Raw genomic sequence first — 17,290 nt, 5'->3', positions numbered from 1 at the left:
CAGTCAACTTGTCATGATCAAGAAACCAGTTTGATATGATCTGAGCTTTGTGACATGGTGTGAGCAGTAATCAGAAGATGAATACACTCAGACCCCAAGTTACACTGCCACTATGCACATCAGCTGTTGATACAAGGCAGGATGAATCAAGGTTTACATGTTGTTTCTGGCCCTGACACCTGAATGCTGCAGACGAAATCAAGACACATCAAACCAGACAAAGTCTTTCCAGTCAATTTTGGTGAACATGTGCAAACTGTAGCACCTGGTGTGGTTTCCCGCTGCTGTAGCCAATCTGCTTCAACGTTCAATGTGTTTTGTGCATTCAGAGACGCTCTTCAGCATGCCTTGGTATCTGAGTTACTGTTGCTTGTTCTTAGCTGGCAGAACAATCAGTTATTTAGGTTACTGTTGCCAGTTTGAAGCGACCTGTCCATTCTCCTCCTACATCTGGAATCAACAAGGTATTTTCTCCCAGAGAACTGCTGCTCACTCTCTTTTTTTGGACCACTCTCTGTCGACCCTAGAGATGGTTATGTACACAAATATCAGCAGCTTGTGAATTACTCTGACCAGCCCATCTGGTGCTTCATGCTACAATCAGAGTCACTTAAATCATTCTTCCCCCATTCTCATGCTCGGTTTAGCTTCAACAGGTCGTCTTGATCATGTCTACATGAATAATTGCATTGAGCCGCCGCTATGTGATTGGCTGATTAGATAGCTGCATTAACTAACAGTTAAATAGGTGTAGCTAACAAAGTGGACCTTAATTTTCACAATGAAGAAATACAGGCAAAAGCTAAACTAGAAATTTATGTTTTGCAGCAAACTGCTAAAACCCTGTGAAAGTAATAGTAAAGAACACTTGATAGTAACGTATATTCAAAAGATTTAAGACAAGAAAAAAGTAATTACATGATTTTTAATTTTTTATTAGGTATACACATCCTCTTTGCTTCTTAAGGTCTGTCCTTCTATATAACCTTTATGGCTTTCATTGATTGAAAAACATAAAATAAAATCAATCAAAATCATCAGTGTCTTGTACTCATTTTGCAACATGATACTTCATTTCAGCCTTTTGGATCCAGCATGTAGAACAGAAAACAACTAAACCTGTGATAAGTTATGTCACAGTTTGATCATTCACAGTCTCTCACGCCTTCCTAAATAAACACAAATGCAATCATACCCATCCTAGTACCATGGCTTTATTGATTACAGAAATATTGCTATGACTGAAGCCCCCCCCCCCAAAAAAAAGCCAGAATGTTAATAGCTGTATCAAACCTGTACACTTTTGTATATACAGAGTGGGGGACCATCTATGTACATGCTACATACTGTCACACTCTGGGAAAATAAGTAGTCCTTCTGACAGTTACTGACATGTGATCATTTTCTGAATCAGTTTTATAAAAAATTAAGAAAGATGCAGAAATGACCCTGTCAGTGCCCGAGGTACAGGAAAATCCAAACTAAAATCACAGGCCATCTCACAGATACAGTACATGTTAACATGTCAGCAGATTTGGGTGTGTGAAACAGTTGTGTGCTTGAACACCTGGTGCTTGGAGGACTTACTTTGGTCCTATTTTTCTTTTGTTGTTGTTGTTTTATGGCAGCCTGTAATAATAACAGCATGAAACAACAGTGTGTCTGAGCGCTTCAAGTCCTGTTAAATACTCAGCCCAGTTAGACGCGCTACATGACAGTTTCTGCTGTATTATACACGTATTGGATAAGTCAGATTTGTCATTCAAACTATCTAGTCCCAGTGCTGCCTGCACATCACACTTCTGTCTTCGTGTACGGTCTCCAGATGGTAAGGTGGTGTTTGGTGTAGAGATCACGCGATAAGGTCATAATGTCTCATGCAAAATTTAAAGGAGGTATTCCTTCTTCAGCAGCAGCTATTTCATATACCAATTAAAACCACTGGTGTTCAATACAGAAACATGCTTAGAGAGATGGCAAGAATAGACTTGGGTAAGTTAGTCTCTTAACATCAACATCTGGGTCAAATAAACAAAGAACGAGTGACAGAAATCGACAGGTTGATGCTGATAAATTGTACCTTGCATACAATTTAAGCCAGCTTTGCAAAGGGTTTCAGGCCACTTCTATCAGGGATGAAACATACAAGACCATCTGTACCTAACACAGCATCCACAAAACAACACAAGGAATAAGTCCTGAGCTCAAGGAATGTGCAACACGTCCCCAGCCAGTCACCTACTGTAAAGACTGAGAACAGCATCCTGGAATTATCTTTGCTTCTGACAAGTAACACATATGATCATATATACAACTTAAAAAAATACATAGAGTTGGGATGGAAAAAGTGGGGATGTTGGATGATCCACTCATGATTTAAAGAGGTAAAATTGGGTGCAAATACGAGGTGTGATCAAAATGTTCTGAGAACCTGTGCATAAAAATCAAACGTCTTACCAGAATAAAATCTACCAATACAGGTCATGGCATGTGCAATCAGCTTCCATCGCAGCTCTTGTTTTTTGATCGCTCCACTGAAGTCTCGTTCTGACCACACAGTGTGCACTCTGAGATTGCACCATGGACTAAAAACTTCTAATAGAAAATATAAACTTCTGTTTCAAACTGACACGGATTTTGTGCAAAGGATCAACCCTGATGATGAGACCCGGGTCTTCAGCTTTTACCAAGGAGTGTTCTGAAGGCAGCGTGTCAGAGAAGGAGTGAGACTGGGAGTTTCCTATTGTAATGTTCTACTGTAACGTCCTGAGGAGCCTGATGGGGAATCCATCTGAACTGCAGTGCATACCAGTGTACCATCACGTCTTGCTAACCAGCACAATCGCCATGGATGAAGGGTCGTCGCTTTAAGGAGATCCGGCATGAATCATGGAGGCACAGGTATGGGGCTAACAGAACTGGGCTTCCGGTGAGACAGCTTCCTGTGCACCTCTGCACTGCGCTGAAAGCGGTCCAACGCGAGATTGGCCCTCTTTGGGTTTTTATGGACATGTCCTCAGGACTTTTTGATCACATCTTGTAGAAGAGCTCAACATTAATACCTGCACATCAGACAACAAATCCGGACAACTTCTGAGTCAAGGCAAAAGAGGAGGGAGGTGTCTAATAATAAGCAGGTTAGGATTTGTACACTTTTACCTCTCTGTCCTTCAACGATAACTTCCTCGTGTATAGAAACAGGAGCATCTTGTAGCGTAGTGTTCTTTACAGCATATAAGAACGTGACAAATATAATTCATGTCTACTACTAGTATGTGGATTGCTGAGTGTTTTTAACTGCAGTAATGATTTGTGCAATATATCTGTCCATGGGTGGTGAAACTGTTTTTTTTGTTGTTTTTTTGGTTTATCTGTTTGGGTCTTCTTCATTTCAATATCACTGGTGTGTACTTGATGAGGTATCATAATGACAGCCACCCGGACCGCTAATGAACAATAAGGTGCAAAAATCTACCTCTGTAAACTCCAAAGATCTACACACTTTCAAGTGAGCATCAGCATGTGAGTGTGTTTTTAAGAGAAAAGAGAAAGACGGACAATGACAGAAAAGCAGAGACTGGTTGCATTTAAGGGTTATGTAATAAAGGGCTGAGAGATCAGGCGAGGGTTTAGAGTTGAGGTGCAATATTTAGAGTTTGGATTCAGGCTGAGGTGCGGCATGAAAAAGCTTCTAGTTCTACAGCTCAGTCTCTTTATATACAGCAATAGTCTGAAAGAAAAAACCATGGAAGAGAAAGTCGGGGTTCCAGCTTTCTCTTTCTTTTCATTCAAGTCCATTCGAGACTCCTTCGTCCTCAAACAGCAAGGTCTGTTTTAAAACCAGCTCACATCCTGAACACTGCCCCATACTGGGCAGCAGTAGTAGCAGCAGCAAGGAGATTCATATACTCTCCGACTTTTCTTCCAGCATCACACACATTTTTTTTTCTCTTTTTTATGTTTGGGTTCGAGCTGAGTCTTTATTTTTAAGAATGAAATCTTCAGCCTTAGTTTTGTGTGGGTTTGTTGTCATTTTGCAGTGTGTGTGTGTCTGTGTGTGTCTTTTTTTTCCTGTCAGTATGTATTTATGTGGCAGGGTGCGTGTGTGTCACTCCTTCAGTGTGTAGGCGGCAGGGTCAGTGGATGTATGTCTGACAGACAAGCTCCACGTGTCACTGTCCTCCTCATCTCATCGCCGGCACTAAAACAGCACACTCTGCCTCCTGCTCTTCCCTTGGGCTGAGAGAGAGACAGAAGAAGACAGGGGAGAGAGAGAGGGAACGATGTGAAAAACAAATAAACAAACAAACATTTGGATGTGATTTGGACACTCAAACATTGTAAATTTCACTCCATGCCAGCGACACAATAAATTCAGTTGGGTCCAGAAACACTGGACACACTTTCATGAACGCTGCAGCAATTTGTTTCAGTGTGATTAATCACACAACTTAAACTTAACCAACTAGTCAATCAGTCTAGAAAACATCACAAAACAGTGAACAGTATCTGTGTTACACCTTTCAATCACTAGTTGATAAACATTAATATTTTACTAGATTGCAAACCTACCAATCATCCAGTCATTTTCTCTGCATTGACCACTCGACTGACAAGTTTTCTAGGGGCTTGATGTGAATCCTGTTAGGTTCAGTGAGGGTGTATGTGTGCTGGAAATGCCTGGCTCAATGTGACAAACCCATCTTCATTGACCTTGCTTTGTGTACATAGGGCACATAGTTGCTGCTAATGACACTTCTCTACTGGAAATTTGAAGAAATATAATGAAATTAAAAAGAGCAGTTTGCGTAATGCTGCTTAAGCTAAATCACACTTACCAAAAGTATAACATACAGCACAGTAAAGCACTCAAATCCATGCTAATTTAAAAAGACTTTTGCACACAAAAGTCAAACAAACCCACAGCACAAAAGCCTCACTTACAGACGCTACATCTCTCGCTGCAGAAATCTAAACAGGACTGGAAAAAAACAAAAAAATCTAATGACCCCCTGTCCTCAGATCACATTCTTTGCTCTTATGAACAAACTGTTGCCCCTTTGATTCCCTCACATGAATATTAGGAGTGGCTTGCTCTGAGAAAAAAAAGGGGATTAGTGAAGTGAAATCTGAAGAATGCTTGTGGGAACAGGCTTGAATATGAAGAGGAACCAACAAAACACAGACATGAAGAAACAGCTAATAAATAATATGTTGTTTTAGTTGACAGGGTGCAGGGAGGGAAGATGGATATAATTAAATGCAATTCAGGAATGGTCTTATATAAAGTGGTGTTTGCAGCAAAGGAGCGGTGCTGACAGAGAAGAAGAAAAAAAGGCCTGGTGGCAGCCAAACAAAAAAAAGAAAGCGAGAGCGAGATTACTGACACATGAAAGAGACTGTATTTACCAGAACAGTAGGGCCACTCAGCCAGTGGAAGTAGAGGAGAGATTGTGACTCTGAGCCCTGGGATTGGCTGCCTCTCTCTGGAAGTACTGCGAGGGTGCGGAGCCTAGCTTATTGGCCATCGCTTTTTTGGGTTAGGGAGAAGGGGGGGAGGTTGGGAATATTGAGGTGTTACGGAAGAGTTGGAGTAGGGTACACAAGGGAGATTAGAGAAAGGATTAAGGAAAAGATGAGCAGTGCAGAAGAAGAGAGCATGGGCACCAAAGAGAAGGGACAGTTTATCAGAACATGACAGCGAGGCAACACAAGCAGAAAAACAAAGATACACACACACAGACTGTGATAAGGACAGAAACTGTGAAACAAATCGAAGCAAATGTTGAAGGGTTAGGGTTAATGTACAGAGACTCGGACAAAGGCAACTCTCCCCAGCTGCATTTCAGCAGCCATGTATACAAGGTTTGGTGGACTGGTTTGTTTACATGTGACGGGACTTCAGGAAAGCTAAACATACTCTAAAATGGATCTAAGGCCACATTCACGTTGCTGTACTGCTGTACTTGAAGCTGACTTAAATGCTAACGCTAGCATGGCAACCAGATCACAGTGATGTGAAGTCTTTTTAGAAAGTGTGTACATTATTGTACTTTATTGAGCCCCGTGGGGAAATTGCTCTCTGCATTTAACCCATTCACTCAGTGAAGCAGTGGGCAGCCATTGGGCGCCCGGGGAGCAGTGTGTAGGGACGGTACCTTGCTCAGGGGTACCTCAGGGTAGCTGTTAAGGGGAATCGAACCCCCGACCTTCCGATCATGGGGCAACCACTCTACCTACTGAGCTATCCCTGCCCTTATGTCAGTCACAGATAAAACTAGATTGTGCTATTTGCTTCCACTATTCGTGAATTTAATATTGCTTCTGAGTGAATGGCATTGTGCGATGTTAATACTGGAACTGGGGGATCTGTGTGTGGTGAAGGCTGAACCTGGTAATAGACCACACAGTGGCATGAGAAACGACAAAAAGCAAACACTTAGAGGAAGAGCGAGAAGAGGAGGAAGACAGGGAGCAAGTCCTATCCTGTATCATACTTTTATCGAGGATTCCTGATTTCTCTCATTTCATCCCTTCCTTCTTTTTCTTTTTAAATCTTGAGCACTTACATGACTCTGGGTAGACTGAGGATCTCTTTCCGGGATCTTTCTGGAGTTGAATCCCTTTTACAGAGAAGATGGATGCAGCTAAAAAAGAAAAACAAAAGAAAAACAAGCAACAAAGGTTATGTGGGACAGTGTTTGTGCAATTAATGTGGATATTCAAGTCAAATGCATGTACTCACTGTCAGCCAGAGTCTGAACCTGTTCTCCAAGACATTTGAAATAAGAGTGTTTGAGAGCATCCTCAGCCAATATCCGCTTCTTTGCTTCAAACTAGGGACACATAAAGACAAAATCATTATGGTGTACATGATCTGTAAACAGCAGATAATTGTAATTAATTATGTTCTTTACCTGTAAGAGTTTTGAGAGCAAGTCATGACCTTCATTGTCTATCCTGTGTGACAGAAAGCAGAGAAAAAAATTAAGAGCGGATGGAAAGAACCGAGAGGAGTGGCAGTGAGATCAAAAGCTGCGCAGGAATCTGGTGTTCCCACTGTTTCCAAATGGTCATTACGTTTTCCTCCAGAAAATGAATCTTAATCTGCACATGCAGGCCTCCACTAGATCTTTATACCTGGGTGCGTGGTTCACAAGGGGCTCTGCGTGGTAGCGGGGAAAATTGTATGTCTTAAACTCTTCACTGGTGGTGATACCAGGCCAAGTCTCTTCTGTGGGAGTACCTGGAGAAGACAAAGAGCATAATTTAATACAGGGAGTGCAGAATTATTAGGCAAGTTGTATTTTTGAGGAATAATGTTATTATTGAACAACAACCATGTTCTCAATGAACCCAAAAAACTCATTAATATCAAAGCTGAATGTTTTTGGAAGTAGTTTTTAGTTTGTTTTTAGTTTTAGCTATTTTAGGGGGATATCTGTGTGTGCAGGTGACTATTACTGTGCATAATTATTAGGCAACTTAACAAAAAACAAATATATACCCATTTCAATTATTTATTTTTACCAGTGACACCAATATAACATCTCCACATTCACAAATATACATTTCTGACATTCAAAAACAAAACAAAAACAAATCAGCGACCAATATAGCCACCTTTCTTTGCAAGGACACTCAAAAGCCTGCCATCCATGGATTCTGTCAGTGTTTTGATCTGTTCACCATCAACATTGCGTGCAGCAGCAACCACAGCCTCCCAGACACTGTTCAGAGAGGTGTACTGTTTTCCCTCCTTGTAAATCTCACATTTGATGATGGACCACAGGTTCTCAATGGGGTTCAGATCAGGTGAACAAGGAGGCCATGTCATTAGTTTCTCTTCTTTTATACCCTTTCTTGCCAGCCACGCTGTGGAGTACTTGGACGCGTGTGACGGAGCATTGTCCTGCATGAAAATCATGTTTTTCTTGAAGGATGCAGACTTCTTCCTGTACCACTGCTTGAAGAAGGTGTCTTCCAGAAACTGGCAGTAGGACTGGGAGTTGAGCTTGACTCCATCCTCAACCCGAAAAGGCCCCACAAGCTCATCTTTGATGATACCAGCCCAAACCAGTACTCCACCTCCACCTTGCTGGCGTCGGACTGGAGCTCTCTGCCCTTTACCAATCCAGCCACGGGCCCATCCATCTGGCCCATCAAGACTCACTCTCATTTCATCAGTCCATAAAACCTTAGAAAAACCAGTCTTGAGATATTTCTTGGCCCAGTCTTGACGTTTCAGCTTGTGTGTCTTGTTCAGTGGTCGTCTTTCAGCCTTTCTTACCTTGGCCATGTCTCTGAGTATTGCACACCTTGTGCTTTTGGGCACTCCAGTGATGTTGCAGCTCTGAAATATGGCCAAACTGGTGGCAAGTGGCATCTTGGCAGCTGCACGCTTGACTTTTCTCAGTTCATGGGCAGTTATTTTGCGCCTTGGTTTTTCCACACGCTTCTTGCGACCCTGTTGACTATTTTGAATGAAACGCTTGATTGTTCGATGATCACGCTTCAGGAGCTTTGCAATTTTGAGACTGCTGCATCCCTCTGCAAGATCCATCCATCCATCCATCTTCATCCGCTTTGTCCGGGGCCGGGTCGCGGGGGCAGCAGCCTAAGCAAAGAGGCCCAGACCTCCCTCTCCCCAGCCACCTCCTCCAGCTTATCCGGGGGAACACCAAGGCGTTCCCAGGCCAGCCGAGAGATGTAATCTCTCCAGCGTGTCCTGGGTCTGCCCCGGGACCTCCTCCCGGTGGGACATGCCTGGAACACCTCACCCAGGAGGCGCCCAGGGGGCATCCTTGTCAGATGCCCGAACCACCTCAGCTGGCTCCTTTCGATGTGGAGCAGCAGCTGCTCTACTCTGAGCCCCTCCCGGATGGCCGAACTTCTCACCCTATCTCTAAGGGAGAGGCCAGCCACCCTTCGGAGGAAGCTCATTTCTGCCGCTTGTATCCGCGATCTCGTTCTTTCGGTCACTACCCACAGCTCGTGGCCATAGGTGAGGGTAGGGACGTAGATCGACCGGTAAATTGAGAGCTTCGCTTTTACACTCAGCTCCCTCTTCACCACGACGGACCGGTGCAGCGTCCGCATTACTGCAGCTGCAGCCCCAATCCGTCTGTCGATCTCCGGCTCCCTTCTCCCATCACTCGTGAACAAGACCCCGAGATACTTGAACTCCTCCACTTGGGGCAGGAACTCATCCCCGACCCGGAGTGGGCACTCCACCCTTTTCCGGCTGCAAGATATCTCACTATTTTTGACTTTTCTGAGCCTGTCAAGTCCTTCTTTTGACCCATTTTGCCAAAGGAAAGGACGTTGCCTAATAATTATGCACACCTGATATAGGGTGTTGATGTCATTAGACCACACCCCTTCTCATTACAGAGATGCACATCACCTAATATGCTTAATTGGTAGTAGGCTTTCGAGCCTATACAGCTTGGAGTAAGACAACATGCATGAAGAGGATGATGTGGACAAAATACTCATTTGCCTAATAATTCTGCACTCCCTGTATACACATGCACACAGTGTACACGCACACATAAAAGCAAATGCTCATCCAAATTCCATTGGTGTCTCACCAAGGATGCGGAATATGAGATGAAGCTCATCCTCCACAGTTGATCCAGGGAAGAGAGGTCTGCCTGTGATCATTTCATAGAATATGCAGCCCACACCCCTGGAAGAACGACAATAAAGTAGTACAAAATTATAGTGTTTTAGTCATCTATTATGCAGATTCAGGCTGCCAGTAAAACTATAAACGAGTTGCAAAGTGGTTGTTTTTATCTAATGCATAAAGCAAAAGATTTTTAAAAATCTAACTTTCTCCAATTCTATACATAAATATGAAAAAAGAACCTTTTTAATCAAATTCTACAATGTTTATGTCCTAACATCCATACAAAGTATTTAAATGCTGATGAAAGACAAAAGAAACAACTCTACTGGTACCTCAGAAGTGACAGCTGCACAAACAATGAAAATGGGCAGTATTGATAAATGTGTCCACTCACCACATGTCAATGGGTGTAGAGTACTCAGTGGAGCCCAGCAGCACATCTGGTGGTCGGTACCATAATGTCACAACTTCATTTGAGTAGGTCTTCGTAGGGACCGACTTAGCTCGAGCCAAACCTGATTTTAAATAGTGAGACTAGTTCATAAAAATACAGTTTTGTAATGTGGGCCACCACCTGTGAACCTGTGAGAAGATGTCTTATCCAAACTCTGTAACAGCTTTTCAACTTTGCATAGTGTCGTAGTTGATGAATTTTAAAGTTTTGTGTTCTATGACATAGATCAATTCTTGTTACATTTTTTAACTTTATAAAAATAAACAGTAAATATGTAAAGTACAAAGCTTGCTATGCACAAGGATGGGCCTTTAAATTGCATAAAAATGCATTAAATATAATGAATACATACATTAAGGAGAACAGAAACTCAAAATACAGAAAGGCAAAATAGTATCAGGCACAAATAAGATACACAATACCTGAAAAAAGATCATGCATAAAGCTAGCTTCCATATGAAGTGATATGGAATTAATGAAATATCATGTTACAACTTTTACCAAAGGAGGGGAGTGTTGGGTAATTACTCCAAACTATGTTGTTTTGAGTAGCATGACCTTTAGGAGTTGCTAGTGGGACTCGTACTTGTTTGGGTTAGGGTGTATATAAAAGGCTACTGGGTTCTAAAAAACACACACACACTTATCTCACTCTGATGGATCCAAGTTGCGTAAAAATACTTAAACATGTGGACTGGAGGAGGATTGATCCATCCTCCTCCACTCCACACGTTTAAGTATCCTTGTCCACATGTTTTTTGAGCCTATCTTTGAAAACTGAAATAATCAAAATGAGACAAAAATAATATTTTAAGTAATTAGCTTGTGAGAACCTTAGAAAACTAAGCAATAAAGGAACTTTCAGCATATTATACAAAACTATCTGCCCTTTAAGTTAATGACAAAGGTGACATACCAAAGTCTGCCAGTTTGAGCTCTCCTTTTTCATTGATGAGCAGGTTCTGGGGTTTCAGGTCTCTATGGAGGACCTTCCTCCTGTGGCAGTACGCCAGACCTCTTAAAAGCTGAAATAAGAAGATCTGATGTGGAGAGAAGAGGATGTAAACAACACAATCAGCCACCAGAGACATTTCCATTTTTCAATACTGACCGCTTGTAATACTCTAGATTACCTTAACGTTGTGAACGCTCATGATGCTCCCACAGTCGTCCATATATTGCTTCAGGTCTTTTTCCTGATGAGAAAGAAAGAAAGTGCTTATCTGTAGTTTCTGGTTTCATGTAACTCACACATTAAAAACAAAGTGACACTCACCAGATACTCAAACACGAGTGTTAGGCACTTGTCAGTGTGGATAATGTCATGGAGAGTGACAATATTGGCGTGCTTCAAGTCTTTCAGTAGAGACACTGGAGGAGAAGACAGATTAGACACTGTCAGTCAAACAGAGACAAGCTGTGAGACGTAACACGGCTCATACTTCAGTCACAGCCCGTGGCGCTACAAGACACTTTGTCAAGTTTTTGTCTGTATGTACAAGTGTGCCATGTTGACTTTGGAGGTGTGTGCTTCCAAATCACAACTGTTTGTCAGTACCTTCTCGGATAGCGGTGCAGGGCGCGCCCTCCTCGTGCTCTAGGCGGATCTCTTTCAGGGCGACCAAGTTATCTGTTAACTTACTTCGCCCCTTAAATACTGTCGCATAGGTCCCCTGCAGAGATGTAAAAAAAAAAACAGTAAATGAATGAATAAAATACAGTGGATGAACACTTTGTTTGCATTGCGTTGCTTCTGCTGGTGGCTCTTTATTGACCTCACCTCTCCTAGTTTGTCCAGTTTGATGTAGGTTTCAAGTTTCCCAAAGCCGATCTCAGACTGTGGAGGACAGAGAGAAGGCGTTTGAGGAGGCTGGCAATGACAGGTCAAATCTTGCTTTTGCACAGCCTGATCGGATACTGCATCATATTTAATTTAACTGTCAGCCTCACTACTTTTGAAATCTCTCCGACAATTGCAGGTTTCTGAGTCACCAGGCCTTTTTTTATCCTGTAATGTGTACAAATTACAGGGCTGCTTGAGCAATTTTTAGGATTATTCTGTATTTTTGAGTGTGATTCATCTTGAACAACAGTCTGCAGACATAATATTTTCAAAAGGAAAAGGACAAAAATATCAACATTTATCTAGAAATCTGCATCTCTTCAAAGGTTCTTTAACTGTCATTACTGGGAAGGTGTGACGTAATTTACAGATGCACATATACTGTTTGGCCACAAGGTGTCAGTGTAGCAAAGATAATCAAATATGGCAACTACGTTTTTATATCTAAACATTTTTATAGACTATAAAGATGTGGAAGGTAAACACTGCAGAGTGATAACTGAAATAAACCTGAGCTCAGTTATACATGGTTAGCTGTATAATGTATGTGGCTCCTGGGTTTTGAAGTCATGAATTATGGATGGATGTCGCTATATAAAGCTGTGATGCCCACAGGTCTGTCAGGGTTTATGCCTGTCACTTGTTTCTCACTTTTCCTCAATAATTTGTCTAATTGTGTGACGTTTCCTTTACATTCATTATAATGAACACACTCAACCCTCTTAATTTAGTCTGTCCCATCGTGACAATCGTACAAAGTCCCAGGCCAATGCATGTACGTATGCGTGTGCGAGGGAGGGGGAGGGTCTCCGGTGACCAAGTTAGCTGTTGAAGCATGTGATGTCTTTAAAGGCATGCCTAGAAAAAACACATCTGAATAAGCTCGGATACAAGATGGCATACTTACACACTGAGACAAGTGAGTGTGGACATGGGTAAGCAGGAGTTTAAATGTGCAGAAGTTGTTAATTAACTGACACATTCTTATTTGTGTATTTAAATCAGTGCTTTTATTTGTTACACGTCAATTTCAGCCCTTCAAACTCACAAAAAAGATGAAAGAAACACATCAATCAGAGTAGATATATGAGCTTTTATGTAAAGCAGGGGCATGTACTTTATAATACTCAGCACTGGAGCCCCCCAGGGGTGTGTTCTGAGCCCCCTGCTGTACTCTTTGTACACATATGACTGTGTGGCCACTACCAGCTCCACCACCATCATCAAGTTTGCTGACGACACCGTCGTGGTGGGCCTGATCTCTGATAACAACGAGACGGCCTACCTGAAGGAGATTAGGAATCTGGAGAACTGGTGCCAGAGGAACAACCTCCTTCTAAACGTCAGTAAGACAAAGGAGCTGATAGTGGACTTCAGCACTAAGCAGGAGAGGAACTACCAGACCCCCGTCATCAACGAGTGCCCAGTGGAGAGAGTGGACAGCTTCAAATACCTCGGAGTTCACATCACGCAGGACCTGTCATGGTCCTGTCACATCAACACCGTGGTGAAAAAGGCCCGACAGCGTCTCTACCACCTCAGACGCTTGAGAGACTTCCAACTGCCCTCCAAGGTGCTCAGGAACTTTTACTCGTGCACCATAGAGAGCATCCTGGTGGGAAACATCTTAACCTGGTTCGGGAACAGCACCATGCAGGACAGACGAGCTCTACAGAGGGTTGTGCGGTCAGCTGAGCGCACGACGAGCTCTACAGAGGGTTGTGCGGTCAGCTGAGCGCACCATCCGCTCCGAGCTCCCTGACCTGCACTCAATCTACAGCAGGCGGTGCTGGACCAAGGCCAGGAAGATGGTGAAGGACCTCAGCCATCCCAACAACAGACTGTTCTCTCTGTTGAGGTCAGGAAAGCGATTCCGCTCCCTGAAGACCAACACAGAGAGACTGAGGAGGAGCTTCTTCCCGCAGGCGATACGGTCTCTCAATCACACCACCACACAGTACTGACCCACACATATGGTTCTTACACACACACTGGACTTTCTGGACTTTGGTTTTGCACAACACTGGTCACTATATTCTTCATTTCCGGTTAATACTTGTACAGCTGCTGTTATTGTGTATATATTTATTTATATTTAGATTTCTTCATACATTCTTATATAGTTCTATATTGTGTATTTTGTTGTACAGTTATTTTATTTTCAACTTTAATTTATATATTTTATCTTATTCTTCCCAGTTAAATTTACCCTTCATTCTAATTTGTGTTGTACAGTTATTTCATTTTTAACCTTAATTTATATTTTATTCCTTCCTAGTTAAATTTACCCTTTTTAATTTTTCATATTTATTTCCTATCTTATTCATAGCCTTTCCTTTTTTTGTTTTCTTTAGGTCACGAGCAGTTGTCCAAGCATTTCACTACATATCGTACTGTGTATGACTGTGTACGTGACAAATAAAAATTTGAATTTGAATTTACATACACTTAGACACACTTTATGCTTAAACGTAAATCTAACACAAAAAAACACCCACACACAAAGACGTTATTGCCACCTCCCCCACAGCTAACCCCTATAATAACAATCATATAATAAATCTTGCCTCGTGAAGGAGTGCGTGCACACAGAAAGGCGCACCTCTCTGCTACCGGTGTGCAGCAGTGCTCTCCGACTGCCTTACCATGTTTTTCATAAGTGTGAGCTTGTGCGCCTGCGTATGCTTTTGATGGCAATAGGTTCATTTCATTCCCAACGCTCTAGCGAGCTTACTCAGCAGAACTAGGTCAGGCCAAGTTTTAGTGACAAAACTGAAGTAAGATAAAACCAAACAATATGTGAGTGTAAGTGCCTTGTCTCAGGCTGCAGGGCAACACAGGCTGATGAACTCATAGTACAAAAAAATGCAGGATGTGAAATGTCTGCAAGAAGATATTTATTGACAAAGAAATCAAACGAATTATCCATATTTCACTTGTAATTACAGTTTCTTTATGTGGTACCTAGAAGAAAGCTTAAGTTTGAGAGCGAGGCTGGATTTATAGTATTCAGTGGGAAAGCTAAAATGATAGCCTTCTGAGAAGAGAAGAGGTGGCAGGAAATGAGAGGTGGGAAGAAAGATGAGGCCATTCATTAACACGAAGCTTCCTCAGAACTATAATCAATCGGCCAATAAACCAGCTTGCACTGTCACCATGTTCATGTAAACCTGCCAACAGCAACAAAAAAGAAAACCGAAGGACTGCACAATACTTAGCAGTCCTTTTGGCTTTCATCAGTTGACAGTTACATCATATGTGACTTACAATGAAAACACAACATGAGCAAAGAGAGAGGGACATAATAATAGGCATTGAAGTTTTTTTAGCTCAGTGTTCTGTTGCTGTAAGGTTGAACGGGTTCGTGGAAAGAAGTGAGTGCTGCATAATATGATTAAGTGTTGTGCTTCGAGATAAAATGACATCTCGCTCCTCAGTGCCATGGAACACTGAGTTTCACTGGACTGCTGTGAATAATTGATTACCAATGTGCAACAGCCATGAGCGAAAACTGATACCGACTTCACTTGCATTACACTGGCAACAATTCGACGCTCAAAACATGTGATTTCAGAGTCTGCGATGGAATACCGGAAACATGATCTACATTACCGTAACATATGACAAGCGCACAGGCAGCCCCGAGGCTATTACATCAGTTTTCTCAGAAACATTTTTTCCAAACATAACAGGATAACTGGTATTGCTTGTTGCAACAGGAAATACCACAAAGGAATTTTTTTAAGCAATTTGGGAGGTGTTTGTTTGCCTGTCTGTGGACAAATTTTGACTTGATAGCATCACAACTCCACAGTAAAAATAAAGGCTGAGAACCAAGAAAGGTGTAGTAAAATCCACAAGCACTCAGGACTCATGTCATACCATTGAGTACCCATGGGTCATCGCAGCCAATGGGATTCCTTCACTAGATAATCTCTAGTTAAACTTAAATCTCTTGTGAAACCATTTATTTTAAACATCTTTAGCTCCTTTTAAAGGTACTTAAACTATTAGCTTGTACTCACTACAGCCTGTACATACTTATAGTTATAGAATATTCACAACATACTTCATACCGTGTACATTATAACATACCATAATAGACCCATTTCTGTAATATACTCACATATCTATATTATTGCTAATATATATTGTAATATATCTATATCACTAAAGCACTTCTGGATGGATGCAAACTGCATTTCGTTGCCCTGTACCTGTGCATGTGCAATGACAATAAAGTTGAATTCTATTCTATTCTATTCTATTTCAGGAGCAGATGAGCAGTGAATGAGGAATTTCTGCAGGCTAATTCATTTCATAGCACAAATTCAAAGTAATTAAATACCGTACATACTGTGCAAACCATGTTCAGACTACTGCACGGTCAGAAACACACTTTTGCATGGATGCATTACCCTATATAAAGGAACGACCAGGACTAATAGAACAAAAACAGTCTGGCTGTGATGCATCTTCTGAATACATGGGCTGCAAGCTCGGCAGAGTGCTCGGGATCAATCAAAACCTTGTTTTCCTGGTATAAAACCTAAATCCAGCTACAGAGTGGCACTAATGTTTCCATTTGTCTTTACTTACATTTGCTTAGCATTTTTCAGTTATCCATGCCCTTTTTAAACCTGACATCTTATCATTCAAGCCCTTTTAGTCCTCTCTTTCCATCTCCTTTTGTACATTTCCTTTCTCTTCCGTGCTCTCTAGCTCATCCCAAGGTGTCCTGGGGTGTAATCCCAGTCAGGAGAGGAGCTGCAGCAGATGAGACTGACACTTCTGCTGAATTATTGATTGATCTATTACATCACACACATACAACAACTCCAACAATACACAGCTCCACACAGCTGGGCAAACCCAACAAAACGCACACTATACATCTAATATATATGACTATCCTCTTCTTCTGCTCCACCCTATACCATATACTTCCCCTCAGAGACTCTTTGCTTTCAAGTCTGTGAGCCTCCTGCAGAAAAGCTACGTCATTAAGTTGCTTCAAGCAGAGAGATTGAGGCCGGCAAATGGACCTGTTTGATAATAACAGCAAAAACGGTTGATGGAGGATGAGTCCTTCATATTTTCCCAAAGAATATCAGGCTTTCAGTAATCTTGTTTAATGTAATGCATTGACTAAGTACACTGAATTCCCTTTAAAATTACGCAAGCCTGTGGGTGGAGTGAAACAAAGGGCACAATAATGTATAACAGGAAACTTGAAAGTTGGAGCGATGGCAGAAACAAAACCGTAATTTGGAAAAAAAAAGTGTGACCAAAATAAAAACCAAGTGACAGAGCAGGGGCACTTCAACAATTAAAGGACATGCTGCATATTCATGAATAC

The 17,290-nt window shown here is 41.9% G+C and overlaps 1 protein-coding gene across 4 annotated transcripts in view; it reads right to left on the bottom strand.

Annotated features, from left to right (window-relative positions):
- Positions 1-910: 910 nt before the first annotated feature.
- Positions 911-17,290, bottom strand: part of LOC146644509 (cyclin-dependent kinase 17-like) — a 46,239-nt gene continuing 29,859 nt past the window's right edge. For 3 of the 4 annotated variants that reach the window (XM_085394919.1, XM_085394921.1, XM_085394920.1), the window contains 12 exons: positions 11,869-11,925; positions 11,647-11,761; positions 11,365-11,459; positions 11,222-11,284; positions 11,005-11,128; positions 10,029-10,149; positions 9,594-9,691; positions 7,141-7,246; positions 6,918-6,960; positions 6,746-6,836; positions 6,570-6,647; positions 911-4,239 (listed from right to left, as the gene is read on the bottom strand). In XM_085394919.1, the coding sequence (XP_085251045.1) occupies positions 4,202-4,239; positions 6,570-6,647; positions 6,746-6,836; positions 6,918-6,960; positions 7,141-7,246; positions 9,594-9,691; positions 10,029-10,149; positions 11,005-11,128; positions 11,222-11,284; positions 11,365-11,459; positions 11,647-11,761; positions 11,869-11,925 (1,029 nt within the window). In that variant the 3' untranslated portion in view covers positions 911-4,201. The other variant, XM_085394923.1, reaches the window with a different exon arrangement.

The sequence above is a fragment of the Rhamphochromis longiceps genome, linkage group LG20 (assembly GCF_057381845.1).
Source record: "Rhamphochromis longiceps isolate RC_006_pf linkage group LG20, R_longiceps_female_GT1.1, whole genome shotgun sequence".
Lineage (NCBI taxonomy): Eukaryota > Metazoa > Chordata > Actinopteri > Cichliformes > Cichlidae > Rhamphochromis > Rhamphochromis longiceps.
This window is presented reverse-complemented; position numbering and strand designations above follow the sequence as displayed.